Raw genomic sequence first — 17,087 nt, forward strand, 5'->3', positions numbered from 1 at the left:
TTCTGACTACGTCGGAGAGCGGAAAAGAGGCAATACCGAACGTTTACCTTCATTTAGACCGAGACCTGATTAGATATACCCTCGGTACCCGCACATCTGCACAGAACTCGACTAGATTGTGTGTGTGTGTGTGTGTGTGTGTGTGCTGCGGATGATGTTCAGGCTAAGCCAACCCTCGACGGCCGTATAGACTACCCTCTTTGTGGATGCAAAGCCGCGCGCTCGCTCGATTTCTTGAACTTTTCGAGGCTCTTTTAACCCCCCTAAAAGGTGCTTTTCATTGATTCGTACTTAATCTTAATCTCGAAGGACATACTTTATCCGCTTGATGTGAATCTTGAGCCATTATATTTTTTTTACCGCTATAACTTCATTCGTTTTACGTCGTTAACCTAGAGAAAGTGCAATTTTCCTATCGATATTTTTACTTCGTAAAGAAGAGAAATATATGTTTTTTTTTTACACGTGAAGGATTTCGTTGGATCAACAAATGTACACAATTTTTATTTGGCAATTCGATGCACCCACGCGAGTCTGCCTCGTCTCGAGTTACTCTACTTCGCGCGCGTGTGATGAATTTCCGTCCGGTCGAATTTACAAAATGTGCAACATCTTTTTTCCCCGCGTGGCAACTCGATACGCCAGTCGTCCGACTCTTCTCGAGTTATTCCACTTCATCATTATTGCATGCGCAGGGCACAGAGAGTCATTTAAAACTCTCGTTTATATTTCAAGCAACGACGGAAAAAACCGTCTCGAAAAAGTTATCTCTGTTCACGAGGGGGCGATGCGGGTTGCGTCGTCCATGAAGGAATTTCAATAGCGAAGAAAAGTTAACTAAAAGCCGATACGTCTCCCCCGTTGTCCTCCTAGAGCTTGCTGCCTAGGATGCAATTTATTTCGCGTGTTATATAGTTGGCCAGCAAGCGGCGGCGGCCCCCATCGTGTCTCGTTGGATTAAAACAAAAGCAAAATTATAAATAGCTTTTCAAGTCATTACTCATGAAAATTTCTTTATACACCACCGAGAGCTCGGCTCGGGTATGCGCGTCATAGTTTGTCTCCTCTGGCTTTATAAAACTTTGAGCGCGCGGGCGAAGTTCGACCCGAAGATTACAGCCGCGCGCACAATGCGATAAGCTGATACAGCGATTTTCTCGAGGCACGATGGTTTAATGTATAGATCATTTCTCCAGATTTTCTACCTTTTTATTTCGAGTTTTTTTGTACGTTACTTTTTCAAAGAAAAAAAAAGGAGAAAAATGTTTTTTACGAGATATACATAGCAGCAGCAGCAGTCGTCAAGAGTATATAGTTTAACACCTCTCGCAAATATTTACGAGCATAGAGCTCCGAGGTATGCGTTACACGATCCTCTCCGTGACGATACGAACGAGTGCCGCACTCGACTCCCCCGAAGCTTTCAGAAGAGGCGGACGCCATCTACAGCTTTAAAAGTATAAGCTCGTGCGGCGTTGCAGCAGCAGCAGCAGCAGGCGGCAGTTCACCCTCGTTCGCGATCGATCGCCATATATATACAGCTTGCCTCGTGTTTGCTCAGCACGAACTTCGCTGCTGCTGCTCGTAGAGAGTAGTAAGTTCGTGATGTGTATATAGTTTCGCCAGTGCGGCTAGAAGCGACGATGATGCTGGGGATGTGCTTTGAAAAAGCCACGCGATTGCGTATAAACCGAGAGCTGGTCTTTTCGATTCCGTGTGTGTATATAATCCTTTAGTACGAATGAAGCTAAAGCTGATCTCTCCCTCTCTCGCGGCTAATGATGATGGATCGAAGAAGCAGAGAGAAGGGCGAGCTCATTAGCCCCGAAGGCATTTTCAATCAAGCTTTTTTTATAGAAATTTTGACGATTAATTAATGTACGTAGATGATGGACGCGAAATGCAACGTATGTAATTTCATTCTGCTTTCGAAAGAAAAGCGGCGAGAAATCCGAGAAACGTTATACCCCCGCCGCGAAGATTACGTAAAGACTCGAGTTCAAGGGCAGTGGCGATTACACCGATGGAAGGACAGGGATAAAAAAAAAGGATCGTTGTGGTAAAAGCGAAAAAAAGGGTTAAAATACTCTTTCGGGGTAATTTAACGCTCCCGAGCTAATTAAAAACCTAAAGAGTCTTGACTAAACTCGACGCGAGAGAGAGAGAGAACGAGATAAAACTTTAACGCGTGGTATGCATTTTTAAGGGTAGCAGAAATTTTACTCTGTTAAAGGAACTCGAGTCCAATTGTCCCAAAAATTTGACTGGCAATAAGATTCTTCGCGTGAATGGTGGAGCAGTGCGCAGCGGTCTTGGGAGAAGCATGTTTTTTACATGAAGGCTTTCAAGAATCCTCGCGGCTATAAAAGCAAAAGCAAGTTTATTATGCAACTCTTTGTACGAAGGCGAAAGAATGCCGGCTTTTCATTATCTTCATGCCACATTCTATTTGTTTTCTCGGGCTCTGGAGGTTTTTTTTTTCTATTTTACTTCAAACTTTGATGTACGCGTATGGAAATGAAAAATTTTTCTACGTAGGAACTTTTTTCATTTTCAGTTCTTTTCAGTGTATGTAACGCCTGACGACGTAATATTTTTTTATACAAAAGTGTTACACTGATGAATAATCTTCGTCAGGTGAAAATTTTAATCTAATTGAAAGTTTCTCTTTTGCGTGACAAAAATGAACAAAACAATTTTATTTTCAGTTCAGTGTTACACGTTAATTAAATGGTACAGACTCTGAATGACAAAAGAAAAATAACAATGAGACGTATTTGAAAAGTGTATTTTATTAGAATAATTGTCGGTCACCTTAATTACAGTCATCAAGAAAACTTGAGAAGTAATACATTTTATATATTCATAATAGAATCGAATACACTTAGGTACACACTAACTATAAGTAGTAATAATTATGAATTATGTATACATCGATAAAATATGAAAGAATGTTGTTCATCATATTCTTTATTTTTTTTTTGTTCTTACTAAGCTCAATGATTCTTACAATAGACTATATTTGTGATACTATTTTACACAATGATCTGATCCATGATCGAAAATTTTTCTCAGACAAATCAGCCAATACGGTTTTAGTATCTAAGTTTCACTTTAACAGTAATTAAAAAATAATCGCTATGTAAAAAATAAACAAGTTATAAAATTACTTACAGAGCTACGGATTAACATGAGTTACTATACAAAGAAAAAGCTGTATCATGCCAGTGGAAATAAATGTCGCGCTGACTATTAGTTGTTTGTTTTTTTTGTTGTTGTGTGCATGAAAAAAAATTGAAACGCTGCTCGCGCCTTTTTTTTCTTCTATACAAGTCTGTTTGTGCGTTCAGGCATTTTTAAGCGTCGAGCTTTTCACACAGCGATCGATGGCCCCCGAAGTCATGAAATTATTATATATTATTTACTCCGATCGGCAAATGAATTTTTTATTTATGTTTTATTGGAGATTCAAAGCGCGAATATAGTCGAATGGTCGAAAGATAAATTATTAATCGAGGCTGGAAGTAGTTCGCAGAACCCTTGATCGCGCGAAGCGTTTCGCGAGTTCGGACACACACACACATGGGAACTCGCAAAACGCAGCAGCGCTGCAAAATCATCGCGGAGAAATAATCACTTTGTACAGAGGGGTCGTCAAGGGTCAGACACGTTACTTCCAGTCTCTCCGGGGTTTCCATATAAACTTTTTTGATCGATTTTCATCCTCTCTATGCTGCTCATCGGGCGCCCTTCATGACGCAACGTCCGCGATAGCAGATCTCGGTCATTTGGTCGGCTCCCTTCGTAGCCGCCGCGGCGGCGTCGACGTTCTTCAGCGACTTGGCGTCCAGCGAGCTGGGCACCTTCTTCGTCGGTATGCCCGAGAGCTTGTCCACGCCCAGGGACGGCACGAACGGGCCGAAGGTCACTGTTCTCGCGCTGCTCGAGGTGCCCTTGGTCTTGGCGTCGCGCAGCTGACTGAAGCTCACCACCTGGGGCTGGCCGGCGACGACGCGACTCGACGACGACACCGACGTCTTGAACACCGTCAGTGGCTCGGTCAGCAGTTCCTTCTCTTGTCGGCTGCTCTGGTAGGGTTTGGCCGCTTGGGGCTCCTGATCGGCGCTCTTGATGCTCTCGAAGATGGCCTGCACGTAGTCGCTGACTTGGTTGTTGTCCGGCTTCTGCTCGGTCGATTGGCTACTGCTGCTGTTCTCCTCCGTGGAACTTCCGGTCTGATTGCTCTTGGGGTTCCACTTGAAGAGGGACTTGTCCGTGGGGTAGCGCACCTCGCTCCACTTGGAGCGGTGATTGTTGGGATGGCCGTCGGCGTTGGCTTTCTTCGATTGCAGATACTCCTTGAGCGCCGGGCTCTTGTTGGCGAAGAAGTTCAGCGAGTTCTCTTGACTGATCGAGCTCACCGAATTCTCCCCGCTCTTGGAGTCGTCCTCTTGGGTCGTTGGTTTTGGCGTCGTTGTCGTCGTGGTCGTGGTGCTCTGAGTCGTGCTCGGCTTAGCCGTGGTCGTAGGGGCAACGTAGACCGTCGTCGGCATTTCGGTGCCATCGTCGTTGATCGTGGTGTATCTCTCGTCGTTGTCGTCGTTGTTGTAGTTCTGCTCGCTCAGCGTCGTCATCGTGTCCTCGTCGAAGGGCATGTCGGTGGCGGCGGCCATCGTCCAGATGTCCTCGGGACTCATCGACGTCGACGAGGGAGTGGTCGAGGAAGACGGCTCGGTCGACGGTACCTCGGTGGTCATGGTCGCTTCATCCTCGCTCTCGCCCAACATCTTGTCGAGGAAAGACTCGAACGCGGATTTCTCTTCGGTGGTCGGTGCCTCGGTGGTAGTGCTAGTGGTCGTCGTTACCGTCGTACTCGTTGACGGAGTTGTGGATTGGGTTGCGAACTGAGTCGTCGTCGTGGACGGTGGTGCGGTGCCTCTCGGGCGCCAGTAGGGCTGTCTGGTGGACACGTAGAAGTTGCGGAACTCGGTCGAGCCGATCGACACGACGGACTCGTCGATCAGGGTGGAAGTCTGCAAGTGACGCGTGTTGGGAGTGGGCTTCGGGCGTGCCCTCAGGCGCTTCCTTCTCTGCGTACCCTGTGAATTGTCGTTATCGATTAGTTAAATTACTCAAGTACGAGTCATTGGCGATCTGTATTAGTTCACAACAACAACAACAACAACAACAACAACAACAACAACAATAATGCGGTTAATCGGTGAAGGCATGCAAAGAAACAGAACAAAAAGAAGTGTGTGCAAAAGTTACAAAGGGCCTCTAACGCGTGCCATGCTCCCTCTTACCTTCTTGCCCGAATATTTGCCGTAAAGTGCTTTTGCCGTGCTCGTGCTAGTGCTCTCGGTAGTAGTGGTGCTGGTGCTGGTACTACCCTCGGGCGTACTGCTCACCTCGGTACCCTGTGCGGGTTCCTTGATCTCCTCCTCCTCTTGGGTTCCGTTCTCGGTCTGCTTCTTGCCGAAGTCCTCGGTCATCGTGCTCAGGGTCTTCTTGGCGCTCTCCTCGGAGCTTGTGAGGTTGTTGGTCGTCTCCTCGGTGCTGGCCGAGGTCGAACCGCTGCTGTTGCTGCCGGAATCATCGCTACCGTTGTTTTCGGGTTGTACGCCGGCTTTCTCGGCATCTACCGTGGATGGTTTTTCGTCGTTGGCGTCGAAGCTGTTGGGCTGCTGGTAGGTATTGCCGTTGAACTTGGTGGACCACTGGCTCTCGGAGCCGTAGATGTCGGTGTGGCGGCCCGGGCTGGTGCGCGAGCGCGAGTGCTGCGAGCGTGACCTGTCGCTGGCCAGCTGGGCTTGGTCGTAATCGTCCCTGTGGAAGCTCTGCGTGGCTCCGTAGTTCAGCACAAAGTCCTGCGGGTATCTCTGCGATGGAATATATTCATAATTATGTTATATTTCTAATTTCACGCTCGAGTTCGCGCGCATACATTCTCTATTATTAACGTACGTATATGGAAAATCGTCGAGGGAAATGACTTTTAGCGTACTTTAGTCCAGTTTAAATCGAAAACGTTCGCGAATGGTGCAAATAATTAAAAAAAAAAACTTTTACCTCTCGGCGGACGTCATCGCGTATAAAGCGTAAACGGGCAATTAAGGTTTTCATCATACCAGACGCACGCGTCAAACGAGATCGAGATCGAACTCTTCTCTCGCGTCGAACGAGGTGACGCACACGCACACGAATCAAATAGCAAGAAGTATATACACCCACTGAGAAGTGCTACCAGTCGTACAAGCACACACTCTCGACTCGGTATATATATAAAGTAGTAGTATATAAGGCGCGCGCGCGCATAAACGTGTATGAAAGCGAGAAAGCCGCGAGGAATCGCGAAAGCATGCCCAACTGCACGCGCTGGCAGTCAAGCTTACCCACACACACACACACACACGTGTATACGGAGTCATGAGCATGAGTGCAGTGAGAAAAATTCAGGACAATCGATTCCCAGCGCGCGCGCACGGCTACACACACACACATATGCAAGTGTGCCTGCCTGCTAACGTAATGCTCGATGTAAATCTCTTTGGAACTTTCATGTGTGCCTGGCATATGCAATTTTTCCTTTTAAACATTATATATACTTGGCTTCTTTTTTCTCGGTATGCAAATTCGATGCCCCATACATCGAGAGAGCTTTAAATGACAGTGTTTCGTATCATATCGCAGATAAGGCAGGTTAATTCCTGAGAACACGAGGCACACGTGCTTCATGTATACTCGAGAATTCATTATTTTAATGCAATATATTACGTTCGATCGATCGCAAGTCGATGATATACGGAGCATTGAAAAAGGGCGCCCGGATAAACCGCGCGCGAAAATCAATTGTGCAATTGTTGCGTAATTTTTTTTTCATCCTCGATGCGCATATATTGTATACAACGTTTAGATATATATTATGCGGAATTGAGACGTGAATCGCGCGTTCCGCAAAGAAAGCTTACGATCTATCTATCAAATTGTTTGTGCATAAATATACACACACAACCGGGGCGCTATAAAGATCGACGAGTTTACACGCGCAGTTTATTCGCGCTCGCAGCTAGACCACATACACACATACCAAATAGCTTTCTACTTTGAATTTCGTTCCGAAGTTTAAATAAAAAAAGATTATAAAGCCACGCGAGAAATCACGTAATACACACGTTTTATTTATAACGCCGGCGGCGGCGGCGGGCAGAAAAAGTTGAATAACCATTGTGTGTATTTAAGCAAGATGGTGTAAGTATGTAAAGTAATAGCGCTCGACCGCGCGATCTTATCCCTATCGGTGTAACATAATACACCGCGTCCTGAATCGCGTATACCTATACACACACCCACGCATCTTTTTTCCCATTCAACGCGCGCCGAGTCCGATTCCGAGCCGGCGATAGATTTACGAGTGCTTATTTGCAGACAGATAGACACACACACGTGTATAGCGTTAGTCACTTCAAAAAACATACACACGTGAAAACAACAACACAGTTATACAATTCGTAATCGTAATCGTTCATCACTCACGCTGTCGTCGGCGTTATCCTGTCCTTGGGGCAGCTCGTTGTTGTCCTCGACCGAAGCCTCGGTGCTCGTCGTGGTGGTCGTGCTCACGCGACGCCTGCCGCCGATTCCGTTCTTGCGCAGTCTCGGCCTCTGGGTCTTGCCCTGGCGGACCGCCTCCTCGTTGGCGTTGGCCGAGTTGGCCTGCTGCTGTTGACGCTGTCTCAGATAGACCCGACGAGTGGTCGATTCCTCGGACGATCTAGGGGTCGTCGTCGAGGGACTGGCGTTGGTGCTAGTGGTCGTGGTGGAGCGGCCGGCAAAGTTGCCAGGCTGACGACGCGCCGCGCTCAGGTACTTGGAGCGGTTCTTCAGGAGCTGCGACTGGGGCGAGTTGCCGTTCTCGACGCTGCTGCTGCTGGATTCGTTGGACTCGACGCTCTGTAATTATAATTAGCGACTCGAGATTATAATATGATATGTACTCTCTGGCGAAATTGCAAATTAGCTATATATTGTGTGCGACTCGAGAGTCGACTTCGTACGAAATCTTTCAGTTCAGAGGAATTTATTCGACTTGAAAATTAGTTGAAATTACTTTGAAAGTTCATGCACTTTTGGTATGATAAAAATTTTAATGCCTCTTTATTTTCACTGGAGCGACAGTCGTCGCGGCGGCGGCGGCGGTCCCCCCTACCAAAGCTATTATGCGAGTAATTTCGAGGCATTATCTTCGAATTCTCATGTTGATTCATTGCCGAGACTATTTTGTCTCGGAGTGCGATTTCGAATGTTTCGTACGCGTATGTATAATGTATTATTATGAAAACAGAAATTAGTTTGCATTTTATTCAGGCTCAAAAAAAACTTATAAATTTGAAGAGAATTTAATTTTAATGTGGACATAAATATTAAAGTAATCAATACCAAATTTTATTCAAGGTACATATCAATACTAATTTTTTCTCTTTTGCATAAAACTACAAAAAAAAATTCATGAAAATGTAATTGTGTAAAAATGTTTAAAACAAAACACACTCAATTAATTCTTGATTTCAATTTAATTAAATTAAATGAAAATTAATGTTGCGATATTGATGTATCATTTGCAATTTCGATCATAATTAAACCCCTTCTTTACCACTAGATGGCGAGTACCTATATTTGTAAATCTGCAAGTGGCTAATTCAAAACAATTGTATAAAGGTACACTAATTCTCCACCCGATTTTATGTTACTCTAAGTAAAGTCTGCCTCTCCCGCAAGATAGCGAGTAACCTCTTTGATTTGAAATCCGCTAGCGGCAAAGTAAAAAAATAATTTTACAAATAAGCAAGTCAGTGTTAACCATACGAGATTAAATCTTTGTGTTCTAAAATTTTGTAAATTTTATATTACCGCTCCTTCGGTCGAAAATGTGACTCTACAGTGTTATATACGCTGGGCAATTCGTCTTGTCGTTAATTACGTCTTATACACGTACGCCAAAACGAATTCAAGCGCGTAACTCTCTCGCTCTCGTTGGAGATAGGACACACACACACTCGCACGCTCGTTTTGACCTAATTTACGCGCCGCGCGAGCGCGCGTCAGGAAGGGAGGAGAGGACGAGGGTGTCTAATTTCTCCCAAGTGCTTTTATATCGATTAAGCAAAAGGTTGTACTCGACGCTCGTTGCAGTGCGGATTATATACACAGCTACCAGTAGTACGACGACTCACCTGTGACGATTGCGAGCTGCTGGGCTTGGCGTTAGCCGACAACTTGTAATTCGGCTTGTGATTCTTGATGAATCCGTAGTCCTGCGCGACGTCCTCGGTCGACTCCGAGGGTCGCTGCTGCTCCTCGCTCGACGAGACGGTGGTGGTCGGCGCGTAAGTGGCCGGTGCCGGGGTCGTCGTCGTGGTGTATCTGTTGCGCGACGACGACGAGGACGATCTGATGTTCACGAACTCCTGGCCCTCGGTCTGAACGACGGCCGTCTCCTGCTGGGGCAGTCTCTGACGCTGTCGACCTCTGCCGCGTTGACGATTCGCCGCCGCTGCCGAGGACGATGACGTGGGTCTTGTACGGTCCTGATCGCGGTCCTGGTTCACCGCGCTGAAGCGCACAAACTCGCTCTCGCCGGCGCGCGGTCTGGTCTGAATGGTGGCCTCCTGCTGCTCGCGTTGCTGGGCCGGCCGGGCACCGAAGCGACCGCGTACCTTTTGACGGATGACCGTCGTTGGTGCTTCCGTCGTGGTGGTGGTGGTGGTGGTCGTTGTCGTCGTAGTTGGGGTAGTGCTCAACGGTGTAGTCTGAAAAGTAGCATAATGAGATAAATATTCGATTACGATGTTTAATAACTCGATCTCTGTCCGTGAATTTAACAGAGCGTATATGATAATAATAATAATAAAAAAACTCGAAGATTACGCCCAGTTTACGGCGCGTTAAGGCAAATGGACTAACGAGCTAGCTCTGCTCCATACGTACGTACGTTAATACATGAGCGAACAATCGCTCCATAAATTTGAATTGACTCGAGTCGCTGCTGCTGCTAAGCTCAGACAGCGGAAAAATCGCTGACCTCGTATAATTCGAGAGCACACATTATAACATTATACAGCGTACAGGAACTCCTAATGATAAAGTTTGCTGCTGCTACTACTACCGCTCAAAGAACAAAACACGTTTTTATCCTTTTTTTTTCCTCTTCCTCTTTGGAATTCGACACACAATTATAATTTTCAAGGATCTTTCGATTTGATAAAGGTACACACACACACACGTATATCGTCGTCGTGCAAATGCACAACCTTGACTTTCTCCGCGGCGTATGTACAGCGCGCCCAAACGTATAAAACTTTTCACCGAGAAATGTTTGAGAGCCTCCTACACACGTCGAGAAGAAGAAGGAGGAAATATCTTTTATAGTTAGCACCTTTCGAATTGATGCTCACTCGCACACAGAGTCGAGAATTGATTAAGATCGGCGGGGAGCGAGGGCCGCCGCTTGATTAACTGGAAAAGTTTTTCAAGAGTCTTTTCTCTCTCTCGATACTTTTGCTGTAGTTAATTCGAGAATTCAACGCGAGGCCAATTCAACTGTATAAATATATATATATAAATTCAAAGGTAACTGTTGTACACACAAACGGTGTAAAAACAACAGCAATTATCGGCGCGCGCGCGTTTCACCAAATGAGCTGGTCTATATATTAGTGTAGTTTTTTTTTGCCTCGAATTGATTCAAACGATATCGACGTATAGAATGAAAATCGAAACTTTCTCGCGCCGAGCTTTATATATAGGTCATTAAGCCGACATACACACATACATATCGCATTTGCAGGCGATAATAATAGTACTAAATATATAAGCATACAATGCTCACCTCGGCTATCTGTTCGGCCTCGGTGGTCTGATAAGTGTAATCCTCCTGCTTATCCTGCGGGATAGGCTGGTAGATCGGCTGCTCCTCCTCCACCTGCTGCTGCTCGTCGCGATAGATCGGCCTCGGCGTGGCCTCGTGGGACGACTGATAGACCGGCGAGTACTGCTCTCTCGGCAGATCGGTGGTAGGCACGGGCTCGTACACTGGACTCTCGGTTCTGCCCGCGGTACTGCTGCTGTAGTACGGGTAGTCTCGGGTCGTCGAGTAACGGTAATGTTCGGTCACGGTGCTGGGGGTGTCGTCGTAGGCGGCCGAGCTCGACGAGTAGACCTGCGGGGCCAGGGTGACCTTGCGCGAGGTGTACTCGAGTCCGGCCAGGGGTAGGAGCGAGTCGGCGCCGATGCCCTGGGAGCCGACGTTGTATCGATGTTGCGGCTGGAAGGTGACCTCGGTGGGCGTGGGCGAGGCCGTTGACACGGTCGAGTAGTCGTCCTGCTGGTAGGACGGATTGCTCACCGAGACCTCGTCGATGGACACTTGCTGCTGGTTGACTTGCTCTCGTTGCTTCTCGATAAACTGCAAATCAAAGTTTATCGTTTAGTTAAAAGTTGAGATTATAATTTATATCGACTCACTTTAGTCGGGATCGATTCGGTCTCCAGCTGCTCTCTCTGATACAGCTGGCTACGAGGCGTCGTCGATCTTCTCAGTCCATCGTCGCGCTCGTCCTCCTGCTCGTACTCGCCGAAGCGGAAGTTGAACGAGGATTTCGGGGTGGTCTTGCGCAGTCCCTTGCCGCTGTCCTGCTGCTCCTCGTACTTGGGAGTCGTCGAGGGATTTCTGCGTGTGGGTTCGTAGGAGTTCTGGCTGTTGTTGTCGTTGACCTCTTGGTACTGCTCGGTGGTGGTGGTGGTCGTGAAGCGGGATCTCGATCGGTTGACCGGTCGGCGGGTCGGTCGTTCGGCGTTGCCACCTCGGTAGGACTGAGGCGATTGGGTAGTCGTAGTCGCTCGGGAAGCGGTTACTCTACCTCTGAAATGTCATCGATGATTTTATTAAATAAAAATAAAAAACGATTTTTCAATACCGATTTCGGGATGAATGGACTGACCTTTGCCTGGAACGATTCCTCTGAACCGTCGTCGGGGCTTCGGTGGTCGTGGTGGTGGTAGTCGTGGTTGGGATAGTAGTCGGTATGGTCGATACCGCGGGCAATACCGAGCTGCCGAGCTGGCCGGGTTTCTCGACCAGAGCGTTCACCAATCCCGGCAATTGAGGCGAGATTGCGGGCAAATCGGCCGGCAGATTGTACTGCGACTGGTCGTCGTACGAGGGCGTCTGCGTCGGGTAGTAGGTCGGGCTCACTGAGTGACCCACCGGATCGACCGGATACCTCTGATTGGTTTGCTGATAGTCCACCTGTTGGGGTTCTTGGTAGCGATTTTGTTGACGATTGTAGCCGAACGTCTGCTCGAACAGGTGATTGACGACGTTCTTCTGACGCTGGGGTTCTACGTTGTCGTAGACGGGTGTGGTGGACGGCACGGTCTCGTAGGCGAACGACGACACCGTCTTGGGATGGCTGCTGTAGTAGTTCGGGGTGGTCGACACCTCGTTCTGGCTGTAGTAATTGCTCTTGGCCTTGCTCGGCCTGTCGTTGTATTTGCCTCTGGAGGTGTCTCTGTAAGACGTGGTGACGAAGGCGGGTGGCGCCTCGGTCGTCGCCTTCTCGGCGCCGTAGTCCCTGAATCTCCACTTGGTCGTTAACTGACTAGGCGGCAAAGTCGAAGATTCGTAGCGCGGAGTCGGCGAGGAGGTCTCGTAGCGGAACACGGGTGAAGCCGAAGTCTCGTAGCTCGGTGTCGTGGACTCGGTGGCGTAGACCGACGACGACGCGGGTGTACTCACGTCGTAAGCCGGTAGGGGTGGATTACTCACGAGGTAAGAGTTGGGCTCGATCACGGGCGACGGATGCGGATGATGATTGGTCTGGGTCTCCTTGAGATCGAAGTTCTCCAGTGAGTTGACGATCACCGAGCCGATGTGCGGCGCCGGGAACGGTATCTTGTTGGCGCCCCGGGCGGGCTCGTAGCTCATCGGCGCCACGAAGAACGGCAGCTTGTCGATGTTGCGCTCGACGCGATTGTTCTCGATCGAGGACAGATAGGGCAGATCGAACTTGGCGTAGCCTTGGGGTGGATCGAGATTTCGGGGGCCGATGAAGACCTTGGGGGTGTCCGGGCCGAAGGTGTCGAGCACGGCGATGGTACGGGCGTTCTTCAGGGCCCTGACGACGTCCGCGATCTTGACCTGGGTGCTGTGGTGGTGGTGGTGGTTCGCGTAGACCGAGAGCGGAGGTTGATTCGGTGGCGGCAGGGCCGTCGTCGTCTCGACGACCTGCATCTGCTGCTGTTGTCTGTTGTAGTAATCTTGGGCCTGTGGCTGGCTGTAGCTGTTGGCCGTGGGCAGCGGCTTGTACTTGGGCACCGTGTTGACGTTCTTGTGAGTGACCTCGGTCAGATGCTGATGATGGAACTGCTGCTGCTGGGGGAAAGTGTTGGGATGCTGTTGGACCTCGTAGTTCTGCGACTGCGACTGCTGCGTCTGATCTCTCAACTTAGCCGCGGAGGACGCCTCCTTCCTCTCGTTGTAGGCCGAGAATCTGTCGTCCTTGTTCTTCGCCGCCACCAGCTTCCTCATCTCCTGTCTCTGCTTCTCCCTGGCGTCCCTCAGACTCTCGATGTCGCGCTGGCGCTGCTGCTCCTCGATCTCCTGCAGATGCTTCCGCTTCTTCTCCGCCTCGCGCTGCCTCGTCGCGTCCTGCTCCTTCCTCGCCAGCTCCTGCTCCTTGCGTGCCGCCTCCTGCCTCAGACGATCCTGATTCTCGACCTCGCGATCCACCGCCTCCTGTCTGACCTGCTCCTTGTCGCGGCCGAAGTTCTGGTAGGCGTTCTGCTGCTCGTGCTGCTTCTGCAGCTGGTACAGAATCTCGCGGGCGTACGCGTCGTAGGCCGGACTCGCCGGGGTCACGGACACCTCCTCGTGGTGCTGGCGATAGGGATTCAGGTTCTTGGTGCTGCCGCTCTGGGTGCTTTGCTGCTTGAGCTTGGCTTGACCTCGCTGGGCCAGAGTCTCGGCTGGCACGTACACCAGTTGAACCTTGATCGTTCGAGAGAAAAGTATTAAGTTTTGAATTTGATAAAATAAAATAAAGTAATAATTTACCTCTTGCTGGTCGGCTCCGAGCTGAGCGGACGCGGGCGTCACGTAGTTGAAGCGAGACGCCTCGTCCTTGACGATCTTGGGCTTCTGCTGCTGCTGTGGCTGCTGCTGCTTCAACGGGAATTCCTTGGGAATTTCCTTCCTCGGGAAACTCGAAACTTCTTGAAGATTCTGGCGGAAGACTTGCTGCTGCTGTTGCTGCGGCAGCTGCAGGTGCTGCTGCAGGTGTTGTCCCTGATTCAACTGGCCGTTCGACAGCACGGGCTTGTACTTGGGCTGCTGAGCGAGGTGCTGCTGCTGGTGGAAGTTCTGCGCCTGGAACACCGGGGGCAGAGCTTGATTCGATGGGACCGGTGGTACGAGCACCTCCGGGGCGAGGCCGGGCAGAGTCTGCACGTTGGTTATCGTGCTCTGGTGGAGAGCTTGCTTCTGCTGCTCGGGATTCGAGTAGGCGTTCGGCTGATAGGCGTTCGACTGAAATCGAAGCAACAATAAGCGAATATTATTCAATTTTTTTGATCGATGTCAAGCAAATTTGCAATCGACTCACGTTCAAGATGTTCTGCTGAGCCTTGAGCTGCTGCTGCAGCACCAGCAGCCTCTGTATGCTGTCCTGAGTCTGCTGCAGCTGATGGATCTGATCGTGATACTGCTGCTGCAGTACCGGCGGCAACGAGACCACGGGCACTTGGCCGGCGGCTTGGGGGTTGTTGTCATTGTTGGTGGCGTGGGTACGGAAGGGTGGCGGTGGCACCGGACCGGCTATCGGTGTCGGTTTTTGCTGCTGGTTCAATAATTGACCGTTTCTGGGATGAGGCAGCGGGATCCACTCGCTGTTGGTCGTTTGACGCGACCACCTGCTGCTGCTGTCGACGGCGGGCAGCTGTTGCTGTTGTTGGGCATTGACTTGGCACAAGACGCCGATCAATGCGACCCAAGCTAACGTTTTCGATCGGACGATCTGGAAAATGAAAGGAAAAACGTTGAGTTTCGAGATCGCAATTAAAATCATATACGACTAAATTGTCGTTTAAACGTTAACACGAGTATTCGTTAATCGTGCGTGCCTTTCGCACCTCGCTCTTTCGAATATAAAAACACCGAACGACGACGACGACGACGATGATGTTGTGCGGCAATCGCGAAAAATTATGAAATATGCCCGCGAGGCGCTCGTCGAAATTCACGAAATAGTTCGTAGCCCGCAAAAATACTAGAAATTCCATCGAGAAATTGCGAGAACTCCTCTCTCTCTCCCTCGTGCCAAGATTATTGCGCGAAAATTGAATGTCATCAACGAAAAAAAAGACGATCCCAAAGTGGCCTTTGAATAAACGAAAGTAATTGAAAATCGTGAAGTTTCTGCGCTGTACAACTGTGTACAATTTAAAACGAGGAATATAATGACAAGTGTGGAGGCGAAAAACAAATGAAGAGCAGTACACGGGCACCTCGGTGAGAAGAAAGAAAAACCAAACAACAACAAATGGCACCACAAGTGCCATTACCAGCTAATAATACAGCGTTTCGTTCAAGAAAAAAAAAAAAAAAAGAAGAAAGGAAAGCTCATTTCCAAACGAGCGAAACAACATAGACGGATATGTTCCGAGAGTGATTAATATAATAGGTAGGTTAATGCTTTTCTTCGAGTTATTTGACAGTATATTATGGTGGTACTAGTGCTCGCAGGTTTTTGATGACCTCATTCGTCACACGCACACGCATACACACAAACACACTGTTGTAACCCCGTCCGTCGCGCTGAGATAAAATTAACGTTTCTGCAACGTTTTCTCGAATTATGCAAATTTTTACACGCTTATGTATCTCTGCGGGCTGGCTATATATACATACATCTCGACGTGATCGTTTAAAGTTGGTGGCGCATATTGCGAGTGATTTTTCGGTCATTCGAACGTAATTTATTCCCGATTTTCTTTGATTTCAATCTTTTCCAGGCGCGCATTTAGATCGAGTTCGTTAATTATCGTTATCGTTTACGTGCTTTCATTAAAAAAAATTAATGTTTATAATGCGTTCCGAGAAATTCATTCGGGATCCTTGATCAAACTCGCAGATTTACGCAATTTTCAACGATTTCCTGTATAGCGTTCGATGCGCAACGTGGATGGGAAATTGGATCAAAATTTACATGTACCTCCAGCTCTGTGTGTTTATGCTGGATATTTATTTACATATAAGAGCACGTAACGAAGTTAACATTCTATTTTCGTAAAATAAAAAACGCCGAGTTTACAACAGAAAGATTACTTTTATTTTCCAAGATGCAACTCCAAGATGAGCTTCGAAATGTATCGAACACAACTAATTGGTATGCTTTCATCGATCACGCACGTACTTACGCATTATATACTCGGTATGTACGCGGAAAACGACGATTAAGATTTTCCTTTTTCTCTCTGCGTTGTAAAACGCGATATGGAAAATAGCTCTTTTAGAAGCGAGCCACGAATCGAATACAAGTTGTTATTGACAAAGGCCCCATGATTTCCTTCAACGGTGGCAGTAGTAAGATTCGTTGTTACTCCTTTTTTTTTCTCTGCTACTGCTGCAGTTTTCAACAATAATCCCGCGCCCGCGAACATATACATACGATACATGCATATATATACGATCGCGTGTGTACACACGTGAATGAACATGTTCGAACGCGCGGATAATTTTTCCAGATTGCGAGCGCGCGCTCCGACACAGTTAATATATTTATAATACGCAGGGGTCTTCGGGAAAGGTTTATAATTTTGAAATAGTCTACTCTCGCGCGAACACGCTCTCGTATCAGCTTGGAGAGTGTCTGTATATGCAGTTCTATATGCCATTGCTTCTATTGGCCAATCTCTCTCTCTCTCTCTCTCTAACGTCTGTTTGTCCGTATGTGTGTGTCTGTTATATGTCGTAATACACAATCATTTTACACGTTTTTGCGCCAAAGGTCTCGGCGCGGTGCGTACGCGGC

At 48.2% G+C, this 17,087-nt stretch overlaps 1 protein-coding gene across 1 annotated transcript; it reads right to left on the minus strand.

Moving 5' to 3' along the window:
- Nucleotides 1–3,251: 3,251 nt before the first annotated feature.
- On the minus strand, nt 3,252–15,615 carry LOC106659681 (mucin-5AC). Its single transcript, XM_023458336.1, has 10 exons — nt 15,562–15,615; nt 14,661–15,071; nt 14,114–14,584; nt 12,000–14,047; nt 11,524–11,920; nt 10,889–11,464; nt 9,234–9,809; nt 7,537–7,953; nt 5,307–5,882; nt 3,252–5,099 (listed from the first exon to the last, which is right to left on the minus strand). The coding sequence occupies exons 1-10, from the start codon at nt 15,613–15,615 to the stop codon at nt 3,738–3,740; spliced, it is 6,888 nt and encodes a 2,295-aa protein (XP_023314104.1). The 3' UTR covers nt 3,252–3,737.
- Between the last annotated feature and the right edge of the window lie 1,472 nt (nt 15,616–17,087).

The sequence above is a fragment of the Trichogramma pretiosum genome, unplaced genomic scaffold (genome assembly GCF_000599845.2).
Source record: "Trichogramma pretiosum strain Unisexual culture from Peru unplaced genomic scaffold, Tpre_2.0 scaffold113, whole genome shotgun sequence".
NCBI lineage: Eukaryota > Metazoa > Arthropoda > Insecta > Hymenoptera > Trichogrammatidae > Trichogramma > Trichogramma pretiosum.

What these genes read in the sequence shown, in the direction of transcription:
- LOC106659681 (XM_023458336.1), bottom strand. Translation starts at nt 15,615, where the DNA reads ATGGCACTTGTGGTGCCATTTGTTGTTGTTTGGTTTTTCTTTCTTCTC. An exon ending in AGGCCGAACAGATAGCCGAG is followed by an intron (nt 9,810 to 10,888) that starts GTGAGCATTGTA and finishes GCTACTTTTCAG; the next exon opens with ACTACACCGTTGAGCACTAC. An exon ending in AGGATAACGCCGACGACAGC is followed by an intron (nt 5,883 to 7,536) that starts GTGAGTGATGAA and finishes ATTCCATCGCAG; the next exon opens with AGATACCCGCAGGACTTTGT.